This window comes from Semicossyphus pulcher, unplaced genomic scaffold (assembly GCF_022749685.1).
Source record: "Semicossyphus pulcher isolate SPU_LCO1_2020_fin unplaced genomic scaffold, fSemPul1.0.p SCAF_10, whole genome shotgun sequence".
NCBI classification, from domain to species: domain Eukaryota; kingdom Metazoa; phylum Chordata; class Actinopteri; order Labriformes; family Labridae; genus Semicossyphus; species Semicossyphus pulcher.
The window spans coordinates 22481260-22502842 of NW_027211604.1; the positions used below are offsets into that span (position 1 = coordinate 22481260).

A 21583-nucleotide genomic window follows, 5' to 3' on the forward strand; every position below is an offset into this window, starting at 1 on the left:
GTGTTGGCTCATTTACAGAGGAATATTCCCCATTTAAATCCAAGTAAACACTCGTTTAAAATCAATTTATAATTAGAAACTGTATTAAATTATATGCTTCTCTATAAACAAATTCTTCTTTTGATCCCCTTTAAAAGTAATTTTTATGTGTGCTTTCACAAAGATTCTGATAAATCAACATCATTTAACTTTTTTTGACAAAGGAATTATTTTAACTCTCATTTTATTCGTTATTTCATTATTTTAATGATTTTATACACATATTTATACATTGGTTATGCGACCGCCCCGGCCGTGTTTGAAGTCACTTAGGCTCAAAGAAATGAGTCCGAGCACTAATGGAGGAATGTACTGGTTCACAAGACTACATTTACCTTCAACACTGAAAGGACATCCATTTATTTAATTTTTTTTTAAAGATGATCTATTTTTGGCTTTACAACATAGAACTGAAGAGAGACAGGAAATGTGGGCAGGAGAGAGTGGGGGATGACATGCACCAAATGACTGGCAGATCTGAAGTTGAACCTGCGATCAGTGCATTGAGGACTGTAGTCTCTGTATATGGGGCGTCTGCTCTACCAACTGAGCCAAACCAGCGCCCTGTATACTCATTTATGAGTGGCAGAAATTCCCTTACACACATAACTTCAGTGGAAATTAAAAACATTTTTTACTTCCTGCATTGCATATTGTGTCATCAAACCAACACTGTGGGGGAGTGGAGTCATCCTCAAGGTACAGCACAGAAAACGGTCAATAATGGCTGACCGCCGGGGTCAGCCCTACACACGGGTCTGTCTGTGAGTGAGTGAGTGAGCAACGGTACTTTCACAGCCGTAGAGAGAGAGAGTTGCGACATCGCAATGGCAGATCATGGAGCATATTGGACCTCCACTGATGCGACTCTCTGTCTATACGGCTCTGGATACTTTGTTCAGGGAGTAGGCGGGGCTGCTCCTCCGCTGCTCGTCCACTGTCCTCACCTACGTCCTACAATCCTTGTAACACATTGCCCACAAAAGCGCACATTGACCTGATGCGATCAGCCACATACTAGGTTTTGACCTAGTCTTGTTTTTCATTGTACAAAAGCCTCTATCCATCCTTCAAAGTGGTGAGGAGGCCATGTTTGTAGTTTCCTGAAGCTGTTTATGAAGCAGCATGAACACACGGAGGTGAAACATGAGTGCATATTGTTAAATTGACTCCTCAGAACCTGTTTTCTCTGGCAGAGAGCCTTCACCTCTGTCTGCAGTTGGCAGTGAGGTAATCATTTTGTTGTGGATTGTTTAGCTCTCACAGGTTGCTCAAATGTTTTACAAACATGTCACAGACCCGCACACAAAATATTGTGTCTCAAACCGCAAGAGCTGGTTGATTCTGCAGTGAAACGTCTTACACTAGAGCCAATTTCTCTAGTAGCAGCAAATTAACATGTGAGAGTAAAAGGAAACAGCATTTTACAGCTTTAAGCACCATAAAGAGGGAATTTTATCACAATGTGGGTCATATTTATGAGTCGTGGCCATCATTTTAAGTTACATTATATTGAACAAAGTAAATATAGAAACCAAATGACAGAAGTGTTGGCAAAAACAATTAAATGTTTTAATAATTGCTGCTTTAATAAACTTTCCTTATTGATTCGTCTTCAGTTTTATTATTTTGTCTTTATAAAGCAAGACAGACAATCTAATTAGTTTCTTGGGGTCCAAGCTGTCTCATTTTGTAAATTCGGTTTACAGTTAAATAAAATTGAGAAAAGCAGCAAATTTCACTCCAGAAACGCTGCAACTATAGAACTATTCTCGTTTTCTCTCTGTTGTGCAAGAAAAAAAAAAGTTTAATTGATAATTTCAGCTCAAATCATCACAAACCGAAAGTTGTCTTTTGATGTCTTTTCCTCAGTCCTTCATGCAGGATAAAGTGAGCGTGTCAGACTCTGTGTGCTGCAGAATCGACGTCTCTGCTCTGTTTGACGTCACTGCAGGACGGAGGGACACGAGGGTCTGATGCCCGCAGAGAGCAGCTGCTTCACGACTCCAGTGTGGCCCCCCATCGTCTCCCTAAGGGGCCAGGGGGGGTCAGCCAAACATCCAGCCTTTCTTTCGCTGCTGGTGGTCGCAGGAGCTCAGATGAGGGACTTCACCAGCGCCACCATGTGGTCAACACCACACGCTATGTCCACCACTTGACCCGGCACTGTCACCTGACGGAGAATCACACAGAGGAAATTTGAATAATTATATCACTGACATCATACAAATAAAAAGAATTTCTGCACTTTCTGCACTTTTTTTAACTCTAATGTGAAAAAAGCCACCTATAATAGTAGCAGTAAGAGCTGTGCACCTTCAAATCCTTAAAAAAGTCTTGAGTTGATGCTTTTATAAGACAAGTAGCAGAAATCTCAACAAGGAGGGAGATTTTTAGACCCAGAAAATGTTATTTCTGATCCTAAAACATGCAGTTTCTTACCACATACAGCTGCTTATAAACATCATTTTGCTCAGATGACTTTATTACGAACATTTAATTAGAATTTTAAGGACTTGTGAGCCTAAAATTATAAAAAAAATATGCAGCACAAATGTCTAACAGTTAACAGCTGTTGCTGATATACAAGGGAAACATGTGCAGTTACATTCAGTGCATCTTATTCACATTTACAGAAAGAAGAAGTGAGACGAAGCTCAACTTGGTGTCCTGTTTCCTCTACACAGTACGCCGCCTGCATGCTGGACTCTTTTGTTTGCATAACTAATATTGAATCAGTGTTGTCTTACTCTCCATGGGAAGTACTGGTCGTCTCTCTTCCCGATGCCCAAACAACCCCTCACATTCTTCCCCCAGACGAAGAGCTCGCCCCGATCTGCAGAGAAACCATCAAACATCGTCACGCTGTGGGACTGAGCGCACGCTGAGCCGGAGCACAGGGCAGCTGCAGTTTAAAACAAGGCAGAGCTTTTACAGGGATCATCTTTGGGGCATGCAGAAGAGAAAAATAATCAGAAATCAAAGCTTATGTTCAGACTAGACCTTCAAAAACAGACAACTTCATTATAATGAGCCTCTCCAGAAGGACTTACATGTGTAAAAGAAACTATTCACAATTTTGGAATGTGCACTTATCCAGTTTTGTTGCAGAGAGTGCACTGAGAAAATTCAGACCACTCTCATGTCTCTAAAGTTAATATGAAGCTACAGCCAGCAGACGTTTAACTTAGCTTACATAAAGCCTAGAATCAAGGGGAAACAGCTAGCCAGGGCTCTGTTTCAAGGAAACAACGTCTGTTTGTTTATAAACTATATTAAAATCGTACAACAAATTGTGCTTTTGCAGGATTGATGAGCCTGACTTTTTTTTAAGTAATGAAGTAAAAAGGAATTTTTTTCCCACTGAAATCTGATGAAGTGGAACAATAACGTAGCAAACACTCAAGTAGAAGTCATTCACCCAGAAAATTACTCGCACTAATAAATTAATGAATAACTCGAATTAATTAATCAACTGAGAATTTTAAGGACAAGCTGTGCTGCTTCTCTTGTTTCATCAAAGTCAAATATTTCTGAAGTTTAGATTGTTAGTGGGACAAACCAAGACATTAAAGTTATAATCTCGAAGATCTCAGTTTCCAGACAGGGTTGCATGTGTGACGTCCACGGTTGGCTCCGGTCGTATCTCTTGATTTTCCTCACTGACGGTTGCTTTCCTTTTCAGACTGTTTGCCTTCACCTGAGCGTCAAATTTGTTTCTTTTTCTTTGGATTTTCACTTATTGCTGAAGTTGTATCTGTAGTCATCCATCTTTTCTTTGTTTGTTCAGCCATAGTAAATTACTGTTTACTTGCAACACTTGCAGAGACCGGAAAAGCAGCTGCTTAGCTCCGCCTACCCTCTCTGTTAGACCAACCACTGCTGGCTGATGGAAAACACGTCACTAACTGGGCGCCGCTTGTGATTTTCTCTGCGAATGTCACCAAAGACACCCAGTCTGTAATACTGCGATGCAAAGGCTTTTGTGTTCTCATTCGGCGATAGATTGTGACTTAACAGACATTTATTTAAATTAAAAAGTTTGAGATTATTACTTTAAGCACAGACGTTAGGAGACGAGTAGATATAACACAGATCTGTGGGTTTCTCATGGTCTGTACCTGGCTCAATAAGATCATCATCTGTCCGTATTTCCGCGCACAGTTAATAATATGAAGCATAAACTTCGTCTCCACATGCTGTGAATGACACGAGCAGGAGCTGTAATCTGCGATCAGTTCATCATAGTTTATAATAACGCAGCACGGGGAGGACACAGACGTTTAATAACACAGATCTTTCTGTCTGTCTGTCACTGTGAACAGAGACTCCAGTCGGCTGTGTGGCTCATATATTTGACACACAGCTGCAGAGGATCATCAGGCTTCATGGTCAAACTAAGTTGTTCATCACGTCATCACTTCAGTGCGCGATCACCCGCTCCCTCCCTCGTGCCCGTGCTTTCGCCCTCTCAGCGCTGCGAGTCTGCATCACAGTTTGTATTATATGATGTTTTTTAAAGTCTAATGAAGGTGAATGAGGCTCTTTGTATATTCACAGGGCCTGAGGCTGAAGTATATTTAATCAGAGTGACCCCCCGAACTAAAAAGTATTTGCGACGACTGATATTGTCACAAATACTTTAACTTTTATGTTCTCGCTGGTTTAGAAGCTGAGTCTGACTCATGAAAAGTGGCTTAAAGGTCTTTTCAGTTAGTCCTCCGCTGTTCACATCATTTACGGAGCGTCTTCTCTCAGGCTGCTACTTCAGAGATAAAAACCAGACGAGCGACAGACTCTTTTCCTTCAGCGCAATAAACAGACTAAATTACCTGACTCAACAGTAAACTCCTCCAGACATTCGTGTCTCACTTTTAGCACTTCAGTAAAGTCTGTCTGATCCAGTCTGCTTATTAATTTTAAGTTTCCATCTCCTTTTCTTGCTCGAGGTCGAGGCGACTCGCGCGGATATTTGAAAGTTCAAGAAATATGAATATGAAGAAATATTGCTAAGAAGGCTCATTAAAACTTGTCTGTCATGGTGGGATGAGATCGAGTGAAACTTTATGTCTGAAAAACAATACTGTTAACGTGACACATGCTCACCTGTCACTGCAGCAAAGTGGGTGAGGCCACACCTGACCCTGGTGACGGCTACTGAGGGGTTGAACTCTGAGCGTCCAAACAGCGTGGGGGGGATCATCTCTGGGGTCGAGGATTCGGATAGTTTGGGGCCTTTTCCGAGGATGCCGTAACCCCAAACAAACACCTCTCCTCTGTCTGAAAAGAGTCAGAGGCGCACTGATGATGACTTATCATGATGTTTATACTCATGGAAACAAGACAGAGAACGTGCATATAGCAAATATTTTATACTAATTGTTTAAAGCTATTTATACACCAAACACATTTTTTTCTTTACCAGTGCAAACATGAGACATACTTAAGCCTGGCATGAAACAGCAATAAAGGGCCAGTTCACCGATTTTCAACCTCAGTCCTATCATGCTATTATGGGGAGCTAATGCCATTATGGTAGAAAAATAATGCAATTTCGCTCTGTGCCTTTGGAGGATGCTGTTCGCTTCTCCAATGAGCCCTGGAGAACCAAACTGCTCCTTTAAGCGTCTACAGGCATGCTGGCAGCACAGCATTGCTCTGAGCTAAATGCTGATATCAGCATGCTAACATAACCACAATGGCAACACTAACATGCTGATGATAGCTGCTGGTACAAGGTTAAGCATGTTTGGGTAGATTGTTAGTCGACTAACGTGCTTATTCACATAAGCTCATTTGTTGAGATATTTCAGTATAACCCATAAGAATTAATCTGCGTATTAACACATAAGATATGTATAAATGATTTAATATCTATATATTCTTTTTTTTAGATTCTATTTTTGGGCATTTTTATTTATAGGACAGCGGAAGAGTTCTGGGAGAAATACTGGGAGAAGAGAGCGGGGGACAACATGCAGCAAAGGGCTGAGGATGGGAGTTGGACCTGCGGCCACTGCATAAATGCACATGGGGCGCCCACGAGCCAAAACCAGCGCCCCTGTATGTATATTAATATGTTCTAATTTTATAAAGCTGTTCTTATGATCAGAGCCGGTATTTATCAAGAATCTACAATTCCCTACTAGAAGACTAGAAAAGAGTTTGACATCACTTTTTCAGTCAGTCGAAAATTCTCATCTCATCTTCAGTTTAATTCAGTAAAATGCAAAATGTAGAAATAAACAACACCTCGATGCGAGGACTTTGTGTGTATAAGCTAAAAATATGGTAAATTCAGTTTAACATGCAAATTTATGATGATGCCAAAGTTGCTAAATAGCTTAAATCTCATCAGGACATTAATCCAATTCTTAATTTGCATAGAAAGCTGTGGGTAAACATTGGCAAGCTTCTTGCAAGGCCGAAAAAGTAAATACATACAGTTACAATTTTCTTCATTTAAAAACTATGATGGTGCCACATCTTTTCTTGTGTTTTACTGTACAAAAGTAACTTCTTAAGAAAGTGGATAAAATGCTTTTATTTCTAAGTCTAAAAGTGGGAACAAGCAAACAGCACCCTGAGAATTTATGGCCAGTCTGCTTAGAGACTCTTAATAAATATAAACCTTTTTTTAGTAGCTGTGAACATTAACACTCCCTTACAATAGTCCATTAAAAGATTAAAGAGGCGGAACATTTGCCTGCTGGTTGACTCAGCTCTCATTTAAACAGCATTAACAGGGAAACACCACAGAGACTGGATACATTCGATTTACAGTTTATATCTTACACAAATGTTTACCAGGAACAGTCGGTGGTGGAGCAGTGTGTATCGTAAAATCCACATGCACAAAACTGTGATCTGTGATGACCCCAAGAGGCCTTGTGCGGAGTCTCTCCTCTCACATTAAACTCAAGAGTTTTGTAGCTAAAAAGTGTGAGTAGATGTCGCCTGTTCTTGGCTCAATTCAGTAAAAGCTCCTTCATGCAGGCAGTACATCTAAACAGTCTCTTTTTATATTTGCAGCTCTGTAATTCAATCACTCTATGTCCATGTTTGACTTGTGTGCTTCGGGTGTGAACTGACCGTTAAGAATGGCCACCTGTGTGCCTCCACATGCAGCCTGGACTACTTTTCCACAGCCTTTCAGAGGAAGACGTCGAGGAGAGTTGATCTGAAACATAAAGAAAAGGCATATAAGTGGTTTAGGGAAGAGTTTGCTGCACACAATGGTGACTGAGCCTATGGCCCACTGATGAAAGCCTTTGCATTTGCAGTATTACAGACTGGGTGTCTGTGGTGACTTTTGCGGAAAAAAACACAAGCAGCGCCCAGTTAGTGGCGCGTTTTCCATCAGCCAGCAGAGAGGGTAGGCGGAGCTAGGCTAAGCCGAGCTCTGCAAGTTTTGCGAGTAAACAGTAATCTACTATGGCTGAAAAAACAAAGAAAACATCGATGGTTACAGATACAACTTCAAAAATAAGTGAAAATCCAAAGAAAAAGAAACAAACTCGACGCTCAGATGGAGCAAACAGTCTAATTAGGAAAGCGACCGTCAGCGAGGAAAATCAAGAATTACAACCAGAGCCAACCAAGGACGTCACACATGCGACACTGTCTGGATATCTGGGAAATGGGCTCCCACAATTACCATTTATCACCATAGGTGCCGCCAAAGAGAACGAAACTGAGATCTTCAAGATAATCGGTTTAAATTCCCAAATATTAGAAATTGAGTATTTTTCTCTCTACAATGAGGTGACTGTCCTTCTCGTGTTGCTTCCACACACTGGGTCTCATGCAAAATTCATTCATCAGTTACATGTAGGAGTGATTTAAACCTACATTATGTTATTTTTCTTCTAATAGTATCTGAATCAAAACACAAATAAAAGACGTAGTTTGATTAAATATATTCTCTTGGTTTCATCAGCACCCATCTAAGAAATGGACCACTTTATGTCACAAAATATACATATGTACGTCAAACCATTCCTTCTTTATTTCTTGTCCCTGGTGCAGCTCTGCAATGACTCATTGGTGACCTTTTTGTGAATTAAACAGTGAATTAAAGCAGAATAGTTAGCCAAAAGCAGCCTCTTATTTCAGGGCATGTTAATTATGCTAATGAACACGTTTTACTAAAAACACTTCAAATGAACAGGTGGCATTCATCAAGTTTGAACAAGCACATAAACCACAAGCGAGTTTGATGAGCAGGACGTGTGAGCAAGCGTGACTGAACAAAGAAAGGCAGGTTTAAGATTTTGGTTTAACAAGCTCAAACATCATATTTTGCGTATCTGACTGTTTGCTGCTGTGAACCGAGAACCTTGAAAAGAGCTTTCGACAGCCAGGACAGATGACTGACAGGTGGAAATAAAACCCAGCAGATCCATCGAGCAGCTCTTTGTGCCACTTGAGCAGCCACACAGAGGCCTGGTTCAGATACCAAAACCTGCCAGTCCAGTGTCCCGTCATTGTGTTATTGCACCAGCCAACCCGTCCACTCTTCTCTTGGCTCTCCTCACCTGTGTGGCCTCAGTGACGGAGGACAGCTGCAGGTATTCAGAGTTGCCCCATCCAAACAGATGTCCGTCCCTGGACACAGCCAGGCTGCAGTCTCCGTACGTGCTGATCTGCTGCACCTCCACTCCGGCCAGATCCCCTCCCACCTCCACCGGGCTGGAGCTGACGTTGTGATGACCCAGACCTAGAAGACAAGGAAGAGGAGGATTGATACAGGGGCCTATTGGTCAAACTAATAAAAGGAAATTTAAAAACCTTTTCTATATTTTGCATTCATCAGGAGTAGAAATAATACAAGTATGTCAGCAAGTTTGCCAAGCCTTTGCATGTATCTGCACTTTCTGCAATACAAAGTAAAGTAAAAATGCCCTTATGATATTGTGCTTCTTGGCTGCATGGTGCAGTGATTAGTACTGTGGCCTCACAGCTAGAAGGTTCCTGGTTCAAATCCCGGTTCAGACGTAGTGGGCCTTTCCGTGTGGAGTTTGCATGTTCTCCCCGTGCATGCGTGGGTTCTCTCTGGGTACTCCGGCTTCTCCCCACAGTCCAAAGACATGCTCGACATTGGTGAAATTGCCTGTGAGTGTGAGTGGTTGTCTGTCTCTATGTGCCAGCCCTGTGACTGACTGGCAATCAGTCCAGGGTGTACCCCGCCTCTCCCAGCCCCTGCTGCGACCTTTAAAGTGATAATCTTAAAGATTTGTAATTTCAATAAATGTCTGTTAAGTCACTATCTATCCCCAAATGAGGTTACACAATGGTGACTGAGCCTATGGCCCACTGATGAAAGCTTTTGCATTTGCAGTGTTACAGACTGGGTGTCTGTGGCAACATTCGCAGAGAAAATCGCAAGCGGCCAAATCAGCCAGCAGTGGTTGCCAGAGAGGGTAGGCGGCGCTAAGCGGCTGCTTTTCCGCTCTCTGCAAGTGTTGCGAGTAAACAGTAATCTACTATGGCTGAACAAACAAAGAAAAGATGGATGACTACAGATACAACTTCAAAAAGAAATCCAAAGAAAAAGAAACGAATTCAACGCAAACAGTCTAAAAAGGAAAGCGACCGTCAGCGAGGAAAATCAAGAGTTACAACCGGAGCCGTGGACGTCACACATGCAACACTGTCTGGATATCTGGGAAGTGTGCTCCTGAAATTACCATTTATCACCATAGGTGCCGCCAAAGAGAACGAAACTGAGATCTTTGAGATTCTAACTTTAATCACTTTTTTCTGAAGTGCACTAACCCGTCTGTCCATCTGCGCCCCATCCGCATGAGAACACCTTTCCTGCCTCAGTGAGGAAAAGGCTGTGGTCCTGTCCACACGCCACCTGGAAAGAAAAAAAAACTATGAATCTTCAGTCTTAACATACCATTCAAATCATGTTTTTTAAAGTTAAAGGGACAGTGCACATTTATTGACTTTTTTGTGCCATTTAAGCTATCGTGGCTCATTTTAAAGTGCACTCTCCAGGCAGGTGTACTGACAGCGAAAAGACACGTGAAATACATCAACATTATCTGTTATCTACATGCAAATGCACACTGCACACATTATGCAAAATCAAATTAAATCCATCCAACAGGAAGAAGAATGACATTTTAATGTGCGTCAGTGTTAGCAGGTGTTTGTGAAATCCAAATACACGCTATCCTGACACAATCTGGGGTTTAGTACACCTGAAGGTCTCGCTCAGGAGAGGACAGGAAGAGACGTATAACAAGTCCCATCTGTCATGACAGCTCACATAAATGCTGCACTCACCTGGACGACTCTGCTGCTGAGGCTGTCGATCTTGTGAATGATGTGACTGCCGCTGTTTGAACAGGAAACAGAAAAATAACCGATCCATCACTCGAGGGGAGAGGTCATTTCCCTCTCAGCCTTCTTTTACTTCACTCGCATTTTTACAAACATAACTCACAGATAAACAACTTATCAGATGCCAACAGCACATGAAGTGAATAACCAGTAGTCTATTCATCAGATGGGGTAAGAAATGATGCAGGATATACATTGCTATATAAAAGTGATTATTCAGGCTTACATTTCAACAGGGTCCAATATAAATTACAAACATTGATGCAGCGGTTTATTGAACATGCACAGGATCTGTAAAACTGTCTGATAATGTGAATGCCTGCATCTTGTAAACATGAGAGTCTTCCCCATAATTACCGTACTGTATCTTGTTAGATATATGATGTCAGTTTGCCATAACCAGAGCTGCACATACCTCTACTTTCAGGGATTACTGAAATTCCAGATGTGCTCACTTTTACATTTACCTCCAAATAAAGTGGTTTAGAATACAAGTCGACCAAATGCGCCATTAGGATCTTTGACAAACTATCTTTGTTGGAGGAACTTGGATGTTATCATGGCAGGTGGCTGCATGTATGCCCAAGTCTCCCAAGTACATACAGCATGGTTTTACATGAAGCAAAACTATTTGACTGCTCAGGCATCAAAGATTTAGTTTAAAATGCCTTTATTGAATCAGGGCATCTCTCAGTTTTCTTTTCATGACTCTTCCTAGCCACGCCCTGAGGAAGACCCGACGAGTGTTGGAAACGGTCAGTGTTTATTTCTTTGATATTGATCTTTTTTATTCGAGATGCCCTGATTTAGTAAAGGCATTTTAAATAAAATCCTTGGCTTGGTGCAAGTGTGCCTGAAGAAAGCCCAGTGGCTTCCCTCCCTCAACAGTTTACTTTTAAGCCTTCAGAGCACCTGGCATTCACCTGTAGTGCAACACCTTGCTACAGTGAGCACCCGGTGTCCCTCTTTTTTCTATTTAACTGTTTTTCTACTTTTGTTTTTGTAGCTCCCTTTACAAATAATCCAGCAGCGTAATGGTCCATTCATGAAATTAAATCGCTCATTTAAGGATCATTTTTCAGTAATATGCACAAAAATCAAAGTCTGAGGCACAAAATACTAGTTTATCAAAAAATACAAAACATTTCCGTTCAGCGAACTAATCAACTATCTGCTTTTTTCCAGCCCAACTCTGTTATCATATTGGATTATAGAAATGCAAAATCGGCTTGTTTGCAATGTGCCGGTTCATCTCACTGTTCTGTTATTGCCCAGTCTGACACGGTTGTAGTGGTGTTGAAGTGTCAGTGACATCATCATCCATAAAAAAAGATGGTCAAATTTTAAATATACCAAAATAAAACCCAAAATATAAAAAACTTGATCATTTGCAAGCAGCAATTAAGATGGAAAATGTTTTGGTAAAGTGACATGAAAACTAAGGTAAGTATGAAAATGATCTTATAATATTGGACTAAGCAGCAGCCCTTTTGTTTGTGTGCGTGGAGCACTTTAGGACAAACCTGTAGACTTCATCTTCAACTATCCTCCGTCCACACTGGCCGTACGCGTTGTTGCCCATACTGAAAACTAAAAGAGAAAACGGAGAGAACAAAGAGAGGGACAGAGATAAGTTTCCCTTCTTTTTATAAGGCAGGTTTTTAAAATCCTGAATAAGCAACAGAGGACCAATTTAATGTTCTGATAAAAACTCTTTTTATGTGAAATGTAAAAGTGTTATTGTCATCTGAAAGCTGCTGCATTTAGTCCCAGGCTCTAGTAAAAATCAAAACCCTGCAGGAAACTTTGATAGATAAAAAAAACAATTACAGTTTTATTTGTTTTATTCCCCATTGACAAAGTTAAGATTTGTTTTGGGAGAAAAGTTTTGGCCTGACATGAAGGAATGAGCCGATAAATTCAGACCATAAATGAGTCTGAGAAAAGATCCCCGAGCTTCATTTGAAGCAGTCACGTCTTGTTATTCAGACAGACTGAAGCCTGCAGAGATTCACTGACTGAAGTTTCCTTTGAAATAAAAGGACTTAATTGAGTCACACTTTGGGTAAGCGATGAAACAAGCTATTTTCCTTCATCAGGACAAACTAAAGTTTAAAATCTGGTAAATAAATGAAACACTTGAATGCACACAGAAAAAACAGATCAATAAAAGTATTGTTGTCTGTTAAACACTAAATGGTATCCCTCTAGCTGCAAGTAATGACTTTTTTTATTATTGCTACAAAAAAAAAATCAATTTCCCAGAGCACGACTCTTATTTTGCTCAAAATGTGGAAATTAACTTTTACTAGTATAAAAGCTAAAACCAATAAATCTCACACGATTGGTTGATGATTACTTTTCTGACGATCGACTATTTGGTAACTTGATTAATAGTTTAAGCTGTAGACAACACTGAGGGTGAGCAATGCCACGTTACTCTCCTTTGTCAGACCAAACTACATTCAGAAATCTGGCAATTAAATCCCCAAAAGCAAAGTAAAAAAATGGAACACACAGGAATGTTTCACCTTTTTTACATGCCACATATTTTTAAAAAAAAAAGAAAAAAAGATTAAAAATAGATTAATAAAAATCTATCACTGTCATAAAAATTAAACATCGAGAAGGGCAGAAAAGAGGCATGAATCAACTCTACTAACTGGACTTTTAGTGACTTAAAAGTTTTCACTAAAACATCTTTATGTTAATTGACTGAGTGGACCAAAAGACCTTAATGGGATCAGATTAAACAGCTGCCTGCTAATCAAATATTTACAGTGAGTGGAGAATGAAGTATGTAAAGGACATACAGTATGACAGGGAGCTGGTTAAAACACACTCGCAAGCTCTCAAAATCCTTCACAGATTTATACTGTTTAAACGTAAGAGTCTCTTACCTCCCTCCTCATCTGTAAGGACGAGAGAGTGAGCGCGGCCACATGCGACCTGAACCACTTTGGTCTTCTGAGGCTCCACAAGAGGCAGAGCCACTGGGGACGGCTCCAGCACGTAGTCATAGCTCTGATCTGCAGAGGCAGGGAGGCAGAAAGGGCAGGGATGTAAGGCAGGATACGTGCTGCTAGTAATTTTCACCTGTCAGTCAAACAGTGTGGGCTATGGTGTGATGTTAACAGAGAGGTGTCTTTGTGCACATCCCATTCTAAATATAGGCCAGGTGCAAACCAACAGATACAGTAAAAGATCAAAAGAGAAAACATTAGCATTTGTTTAAAGTAGTGTTTTTGTCCAATTGGCTAATATGGGCAGGTAGAGAAGGTGAGTTGTAAGAGTTTTTTTGTTAGAAATGAGGTTGAGAAGACATTCAGACTGAATCAAGTTTGGTATTTTAGGTCCTATTTGCTCTTACGGCGGCTGTGCTGTGTGCGCTGGAAGCCCAGCTGAGAGTCCTTGTTCAGGCCCATGCCCCACAGCTTGATCACATCTTTAGTTGGGGAGGCGATTAGAGTGAAGCCGTAACCACAAGCAGCAGAAGATATCTACAACAGGAAGAACAGCTGGTGATTAAACTCTTACAAAACCACTTAAACATGTCCAAACCATGTCATACTAATAATTTTTCTGAGACGATTTCACCTGCTCTGCCGTCTCAAGTCGGTAAGGATTGAGCTGGTATTTGCGGGGATTCTTCCGGCCGCTGTCTGGCACCACAAAGCTGGGGATCCCCAGAGCACCGGTGAAGCTGAAGCCCCAAACAAACACTTTGTGGTTGGGCTTTTTGTGCTGGCCAACATACTGAAAAACTGGAGTGCTACCGCTCTTCTCCTGGGGTCTGGGGACTTTACTGAGGGTTGCATAACCGCAGACTTGAAGCCCTGCACTCATGTGTCGAGTGCAAAGTCGCACACATGGAAAAGCCATCCTGTAGAACGAAACAAGGATCACATAATTGAAATGAACAGCAGGTAAAAGTAAAACACAATCTTTCTTGGTTTGAAGGCAAAATAATCAAGCTGATTCAATAAACATTTTGGGATGGATATACTGTAACAATAATAATAAGGAATCAGCAATTACAAATGTACAATCCACAAATCAAAGACCTTTTTTATGGTATTTGTTTCTGCAGTAATGACATAAGTCAATTCTAAACATTTAATTTATAGGGGGAGATTACTTCCATGATTTAAAATGAGTTTAAATATATCAGAAGAAGTTTAACTACCACTTACAAATGCTCCTTATTATATGTGTATATCTAAACTCACTAGTTCAACTAGTGTGAAAGAAACAGTAAAAACAGCCTAGTATAGATGGAGTAATGCTGCAAACATATTGCATTTCTTTTGCAGAAATAACACATGATCTACATTCATACATAAAAAAGAACTGGCAATGAGAGATGTTGAAATTTAGGTAATAGGCAGCGTCAATAAGCCATACAACAGTACATTGTACTGTGATGGGAAGAAAAGTAACGGCGCCAAATCCCCATTACTTATTCATACAAATTATGCCACCTTAGTCTTGCTGACAATAAAATATCTAATTAAGGTGACTTTAAAGACTGCGAATAATAATGAGGGGCTTTTGATAAATTCGGCATGCGGTCAGTTAATGAAGTTGATATTTTATTTTAATGTCAAGAGGGACCAGAGGACCCGGAGTAACTGGTATCGTTAACCAGTTACTGTCAGTTAGCTAACACAGGTTGACAACGATGCACAAGCTAACACGTGAAACGATTAGTATAAGTGAAAGTTATCCTAAAGTAAGTGATGTTTGGCAAATGTAATTAATGCCGAATTAGAAAGCACCCTCTAGTAATTCATTTGAGGTCATTCGTTATGTTCCAATAAAATTACAATTCTTACAATGTTATTGGCAGCAGTAAATTATTAATAATATGAACGGAGTTTCACCTCATGTTCTCTCAGCTTTTGCACATGCAGTTACTGAGCTCGTGTTAACTTACCTTAGCTTCCTGTTCAGACGAGGGGGTTTACCGGCTGAATTACGTATTGGTGCTGCAATTAAACTGATGTGAATCCCTTAAAAAATGTAATAACATATTTCAATGTCATTATCGCGTGTTTGTTTACCTTAAATTGAACCTAACCCAGGAAGGAGAAAAGGCTATTCTTCTTCTACGGTTATGCTTCCTCTCCGTACTGTGAACATTGTCACATCCGACATTACTGCGCCACCTACTGAGTATGTAACGTAATAACCCGAAACTTTCCTGCTATTTAAAATGTTTAAGTGTGAAGGTAAAAGTTCTCTGTGCAGAAAATTGCCATATTATATCATTAAATTATTAATACTTATGCATTCATGTAAAAGCTGTAACTAAGTTTGAACTATAATGTATAGGATTGCAACTAATGATTATTTTTATTATGGATTAATCTGGTAATTATTTTCTCCATTAAACAATTGATTGTTTGGTCTGAAAAACTCTGAAAATAGTGATAAATGCGGTCACAGTTACTGGAGCCAAAAATTACATATTTATTATGCTTCTTTTGTCCAACCAACAGTCTAGGTTTTAACTGTACAAGTACTGCAATGTATACTGCAAACACATTTTCATGCTTGTAATAAACTAATCAAGAGTTTGAAGTAGAAAACAGTTGTGCACGCTGAACATGTGTTTCTATTTAAATAGTCAAAATGTATTTCCTGCATAACACGCAAAAGGTTTGCATGCTAACTTGGACTGAGGCTTTCACAATGAAAGACACATAAACAACATTAAAAAATCGCTTCTCTGTCTTTTAAGATAGCAAATAACACTACTGCACCACAGCCAACATCTGGAAAGAGGTGGGGCAGGCACCCAGCTGAACAAATACCTATTATGTGGTTGCAAAATCTTCAGCCAAGATCATCACAAATGCATTTTAATGACAAAAGTTGTGCTGTATAATTGCCTCTATGAATATTTAACTCAATTTACAGCTTCTTGTCTAGACAAAAATCTGTTAACTGCAGGATTTCTCTTGTTATACTACAGCTCTTATCAAGGATTAATCTAAACAAATGTTTGTATCAGTCATGAAATATCCTTATCCCTCATCTCCACGTGCCCTGTGTTCTTACGTATTGACAGTTTTCTATTATTTAAATACTTTTTAGGCCCTAAATGGACCAAATCATACCAGTGCACACTTTAACTGCCCATGACTGACCAATAATCTGTTCTTGTGTCAGATTAGAGCGACTCTGGAAGTGGGTTAATGCTGCAGGACGGTCAGGTGAGATCTGAACTTCACTTCACAGGTTAGTAACATGCAGCAGCAGAAGTCACATTTGAAACTTCTAACCTTCAAGGTTTATTTACACTGCATAGATCCAACAGTGGCTCTTTCAGTCTCCAGCCATTTATTTGGTGCACTGGTACACTTTTAATTGATCCAAATGCAGTAACCCGGCCATAAATTCCACCTTTATAAAAGTATAATGTTCAGTTTTGATTGACACTGTCAGAGAGATAATTACTACAGCATTATACTGAGAGGTGTTCCTAATACTTTTGCGCAGAAGCACAGAAAAATTGGAGCTTTCATACATTTGAGTAAAAATAATGCACACACATCTTTAAAGGGTTTTACAAGAGAAAACTTCCTGTTACTTTTAGTGTGACACAGCTGCAGCCTGGTATCACCCACCCTGTCTAAAAGCAGGTATCTGCAGAGAAGCACAGACTGTAATCCTTTAAGAGGATCACGTCTGAGATCCAGGGGGAAGGGATAAAGGACCAACTAACTGTCTATAGTAGCCTGCACATGGCATTTCTGTCATCTTGACAGATTGGACATGTGTCATTTTGAAATGTGCTGAGCTGCAGGCACTGTGGTGGGGGTCTTTATGCCTTTTATGGAGCATAAACAGTGATGGAGGATGAGCCTGTGTGTAGGAGTTATTTTCTACATGTATCCTGAATCTAACTACGACTGAGAGGAGGAGGGGTTAAGGTAAGCCTTTTTTAATAGTGTTACACACTACAATAAAAGTCACTGGGTCAGTATGGGCACTAATGCAGCACTGGGTCAATTTTATTCAGTAGGCTACTATTCAAGAGGACTATATCTATATTTTTTGGAGGTTTATTTACCCAAATAAACATGGTGTTGTTACAAATTCTTGTTCTTTTAAAACATATTGTAACCGACCTGGTATAGCTTTAATTTAAAGCCCATTTTAGCATTTAAAAGCAGTATACATATGGTTTATAAAGCACTAAAATCAGGTTTTAATCAGCTATAAGGAAACATTTAATTCTTTTTTATTGTACAGACTCTTATGATTGTGATATGTTTTATTTTTGACAACTTATATGTGACATGATTTATATTTTGTGTAAATATATTGTCATTTATTATCTGTTTATGCCCAAAGGAGAAGTTGTAATTGTTAAGTTATAGCTTTATTAACACTTTTATCTGCTTTCAACTACATTAAAGTGTGATTAAAACATTTATAATTTGTTTGTTTACTGCTTATAACTACCAAATAAGAGGGTTAAAATTAAAAGTGTGTGTCTTTTGGAGTTCTGAATGTCTTATGTTTAGTGTTTATACAAAAACAGGTTCAGTTTTAGGGTTAAACGTGAGCTCAAAAATAACAGTTTTTATGTGTGGGTAAATAACTCAACAATGATTGGTACTAAGTAAAATTACCCTTCATTTGTACTGGATCAGTGTTTACATAATTGAAGTATTATTACATTTGGTGACAGCTGAACATAAACTTGTCTTCTAAGACCTGTAACATATGAGTGATATTAAATATGTTCAAACACATGACATTTAAACTGACACATTGAGTACATGATTTGTTAATAATAATGAAATCCACTCTTCCCACACAGACGGACAGCCATGCTAGTCCTGGAGGTGATCGGCAGCCTGATTGGCTGGTTCTGCCTCTACCTGTTGTTCTGCTGCACCTTCGCTCATCGGGGGCCTGAGTGGAACTGTCGGCTGGTCACTCTGAGTCATGGGGTCATCATAGTGCTGCTGACAGCCTACGTCATCTTCATAGACGGACCCTGGCCCCTCACACATGCAGGTCAGTAAGGACCAACATATACATGATAAAGGCCACAGAAATGCAAGTTAAAATACGTCTTACTAGATAGTTTGTTAGTGCAAATCTGATTTTGCATTAAAAACGAATTTGCAAGATGTGATTTATTGTAAACCTAATGTCATTAGTCAGACTTGGAGACCATTATGTTGGTGCCTTGAATGGGCTAAAAATAAAGATCGGTTCTATTACTAGTGACCTGCTGCTGCACTGAGGGTTAATGAAGCTCAGTGGCACAGTCCTGTTTCTGTTGAATCGACATGGTGCTCAGCAGAGACACAACAACATGCAATATAAAGTGGTGGCTAGATTAAATAATAAGTGTTGTAACACTGTTTTTAGGGTATTTAAATTGTGCAAAAATACAACCAACTTAAACTCAACTAAATCCATCAATGGGTCAAAAAAAAAAAATCAAACAATGAATGAATCATTCACTGAAATAAGTTGGGTTTAGTTGATAAGAATTGAACAAAGATTTACATTAGATTGTTCTAAATTTCATGAACCTTTTCAATCAAGGTAGTCGTGAACTGCAGTCAGCATCCTGTGGCAGAAGGGGCTGAAAGTGATACTAACATTGTGTCTGTTAAACTGTTTAATCATTTATTGTTGGCTAAAATCAACAGCGTCATGCATGAATAAGTATAGTGGATCACATTAGCTGGTGAAATTATTCAGCAAGAGAACCAGCTAATAAATCAAACCAGGTATTTTGCTTGTGATGGCATTGGCAAGCAAGCTAAGGTTAGCTAGCTAGATGCAACTCAGCTATGCTCCAGGAATCTGATGTAGGTTTCGTTCCTTTGTTGTAACGCTTGCAAATTTACCAGTTAGATCAATCCCAGGAGTCTAGATGAATGAGATGATGTTATTCACTAAAGGCAGTAGTTATTTTGCTATGTTAGCTAGCTGGCTGTGTTAGAGAGCAAGCTAAAGTTAGCTCACAAAGCCCAAGGTTGCATGGACAGAATGAGGGCATAGCCTTAGGGAATAAGACTAGTAGACAAATATTTGTCCATCTCCTTTTATGGAGCACTTTGTTGACATACTTTACACTTTAAAGAGCAATAATAAGGATGTTTTAATTTTAGTTTATTAGTGTGATAGCCATAATAAAACAAGATACACCTAGATGGATATCAAATAGCTTTAAAACAAAAGGAGTTAAATTCTTGGTCTTTTCATTTCATTTAAGCTCTTTACTGACAGTTGTTTTCTATCCTCCAGGAACAGAAAACACTGAGCTGCAGACCTTCTCCTTGGCCGTCTGCCTGGGCTACTTCTTCTTTGATATGGGCTGGTGTATATGTAATCGCACTGAGGGTCCCCTCATGATGGCACACCATGCTGCGAGCATCGTGGGCATCCTTCTGGCTCTGTTCATGGGGGTGTCCGCCTGTGAGACCTGCGCAGTAATCTTCGGCAGTGAGATCACAAACCCCCTGCTGCAGACCCGCTGGTTCCTCCGGCAGGTGGGCCTGTACGACAGCCTGCTGGGCGACGCGGTGGATCTACTTTTTATCTTTTTGTTTGCCACTGTGCGCGTGGGAGTTGGCACAGCGATGTTCTACTGTGAGCTCACATCTCCCAGGACCACACTGATTATGAAGCTAGGCGGTGTGGCTATGTACGGACTGGCCTGGGTGTTCATGGTGGACATATCCAAGTTTTGCTACAAGAAAAGTAGAGCCAAGTATAAAAAGTGGCTGGAGAACCACAAGCTGAAAGAAATAAACACACAAAAACTGGATGGACTTTCAGACAAAGAGTGACATCATCCACAGCTTTTGCAGGGACAAAGACTTTCAGAGCTTAATTGCTGCCTACAAAGTATTTTTATCCGAACCGAATAAGTTCACACAAAATCTTCAATGACGTCATCTGTTATGTTTCAAGGGTCCTATGTTTAGTAGCATTGTTAGCTCCTATTGCAGAAGAAAAAAGGAGGATGGATGTTTTATTGAATAACTTAGAACCAGGAAGTTCAGCTATAGCTTGGGACTCCCTACAAACACTGTATTTCACCTGAGTGGCAGTAGTTTTGCAGGATGTAGCAGTGCATGCTTTGTTATGCTGTTTCTTTTTCCATCAAGGAGACTGCTGTGTCACATGTGAAACCATTGTAAAACTTGTCATTTCAGAAACAAATCATCCCCAGTTTGGTTCATGCACCACAAAATCATAAAAAGTCAAAGTGTGTCTTCATGAGCTGAGGACCTCAAACAAATACCACATCATCTCTGTTGGAAGTACCAGTTAGAAATGGGCTCTACTGTAGTTTCATTCTTGGGATTTAGGCAGAAATTAAGTTAATAAAGAACTTAACTTGTTAACTTTTTGCTTTGTCAACCATTGGTTTGTCAACTGCCTTTTTAATAGCATGAGTTTGACGAGAGGGTGACGCTGGAGAGGAGCAAGTGACTGGCAAAAGCCAAGTCATTAAATCAGCCTGTGCCTGTGGCTAATTGATTAGCTGACTATTGAGCTAATTAACCATCATCTCTTGGGGGGAAAGCAAACAAAAATACTGATTCCCATTCACTGGCCGCTACACATAATGGCTGATATATGCATTCAAAAATTCCCAACACACATACGCCCGAGATAACACTTGGTTAACTTTGAAGTAAAAATACTCAGACAGAATCCACAAGCAGTGAGAAAGTGTGGAGATATGAGGGATGCATTATGTGTTCACATCTTCATTGTGTCAGCCTGTATACAGTATTAATGTAAAAGGAAATAATGCCTGTGTAAGTAATGTTTCTGCCACAATGCATTTAGGCCAGATACAATTTTGTAAGTCATCTTTTCTTGTCAGCCATATTTTTTGACTTTACCTCATATCATCAAACCTGTGTTGACTTATATTTTACATGTTTTAAGCTGCGACAGTATCATTCATTACAAGTTGAAATGTGAATAAAAGTTCAATGAAACAGTGAGATACTTTATGTCAAAATGAAGCTGGTTTTGTATTAAAATAAAAGAACTGTTGTATGTTCACAGCTTGTACATGTGTATCTTTTTGTTCCTCTTTGCCTGCTTGTTGATCATCACAAGAGCCCCTCGTGTGCATCCTGTGACCACTTGAGGGGTCCTGTGCTGAGGTTGGGAACCACTGCACATGAGCAAC

General features: G+C 39.9%; 2 protein-coding genes across 2 annotated transcripts; one reads left to right on the forward strand and one right to left on the reverse strand.

Moving 5' to 3' along the window:
* Window positions 1-1023: 1023 nt before the first annotated feature.
* Window positions 1024-15390, reverse strand: rcc1l (RCC1 like). The gene is made up of 12 exons (XM_069675481.1): window positions 15329-15390; window positions 13990-14275; window positions 13763-13892; window positions 13293-13421; window positions 11916-11982; window positions 10336-10387; window positions 9817-9901; window positions 8577-8758; window positions 7128-7219; window positions 5146-5315; window positions 2790-2875; window positions 1024-2212 (listed from the first exon to the last, which is right to left on the reverse strand). The coding sequence occupies exons 2-12, from the start codon at window positions 14272-14274 to the stop codon at window positions 2135-2137; spliced, it is 1356 nt and encodes a 451-aa protein (XP_069531582.1). The 5' UTR covers window position 14275; window positions 15329-15390; the 3' UTR covers window positions 1024-2134.
* A 2846-nt stretch (window positions 15391-18236) lies between these two features.
* tlcd5b (TLC domain containing 5b) lies at window positions 18237-20219 on the forward strand. Its single transcript, XM_069672816.1, has 2 exons — window positions 18237-18426; window positions 19675-20219. The coding sequence occupies exons 1-2, from the start codon at window positions 18237-18239 to the stop codon at window positions 20217-20219; spliced, it is 735 nt and encodes a 244-aa protein (XP_069528917.1).
* Window positions 20220-21583: the final 1364 nt, after the last annotated feature.

Coding starts and splice junctions, on each gene's coding strand:
- rcc1l (XM_069675481.1), bottom strand. CDS start 14,274: ATGGCTTTTCCATGTGTGCGACTTTGCACTCGACACATGAGTGCAGGG. Junction 13,422..13,762: donor GCGCACACAGCACAGCCGCC/GTAAGAGCAAAT, acceptor CTGCCTCTGCAG/ATCAGAGCTATGACTACGTG. Junction 2,876..5,145: donor CCACTTTGCTGCAGTGACAG/GTGAGCATGTGT, acceptor GTTTCTCTGCAG/ATCGGGGCGAGCTCTTCGTC.
- tlcd5b (XM_069672816.1), top strand. CDS start 18,237: ATGCTAGTCCTGGAGGTGATCGGCAGCCTGATTGGCTGGTTCTGCCTC. Junction 18,427..19,674: donor CTGGCCCCTCACACATGCAG/GTCAGTAAGGAC, acceptor TCTATCCTCCAG/GAACAGAAAACACTGAGCTG.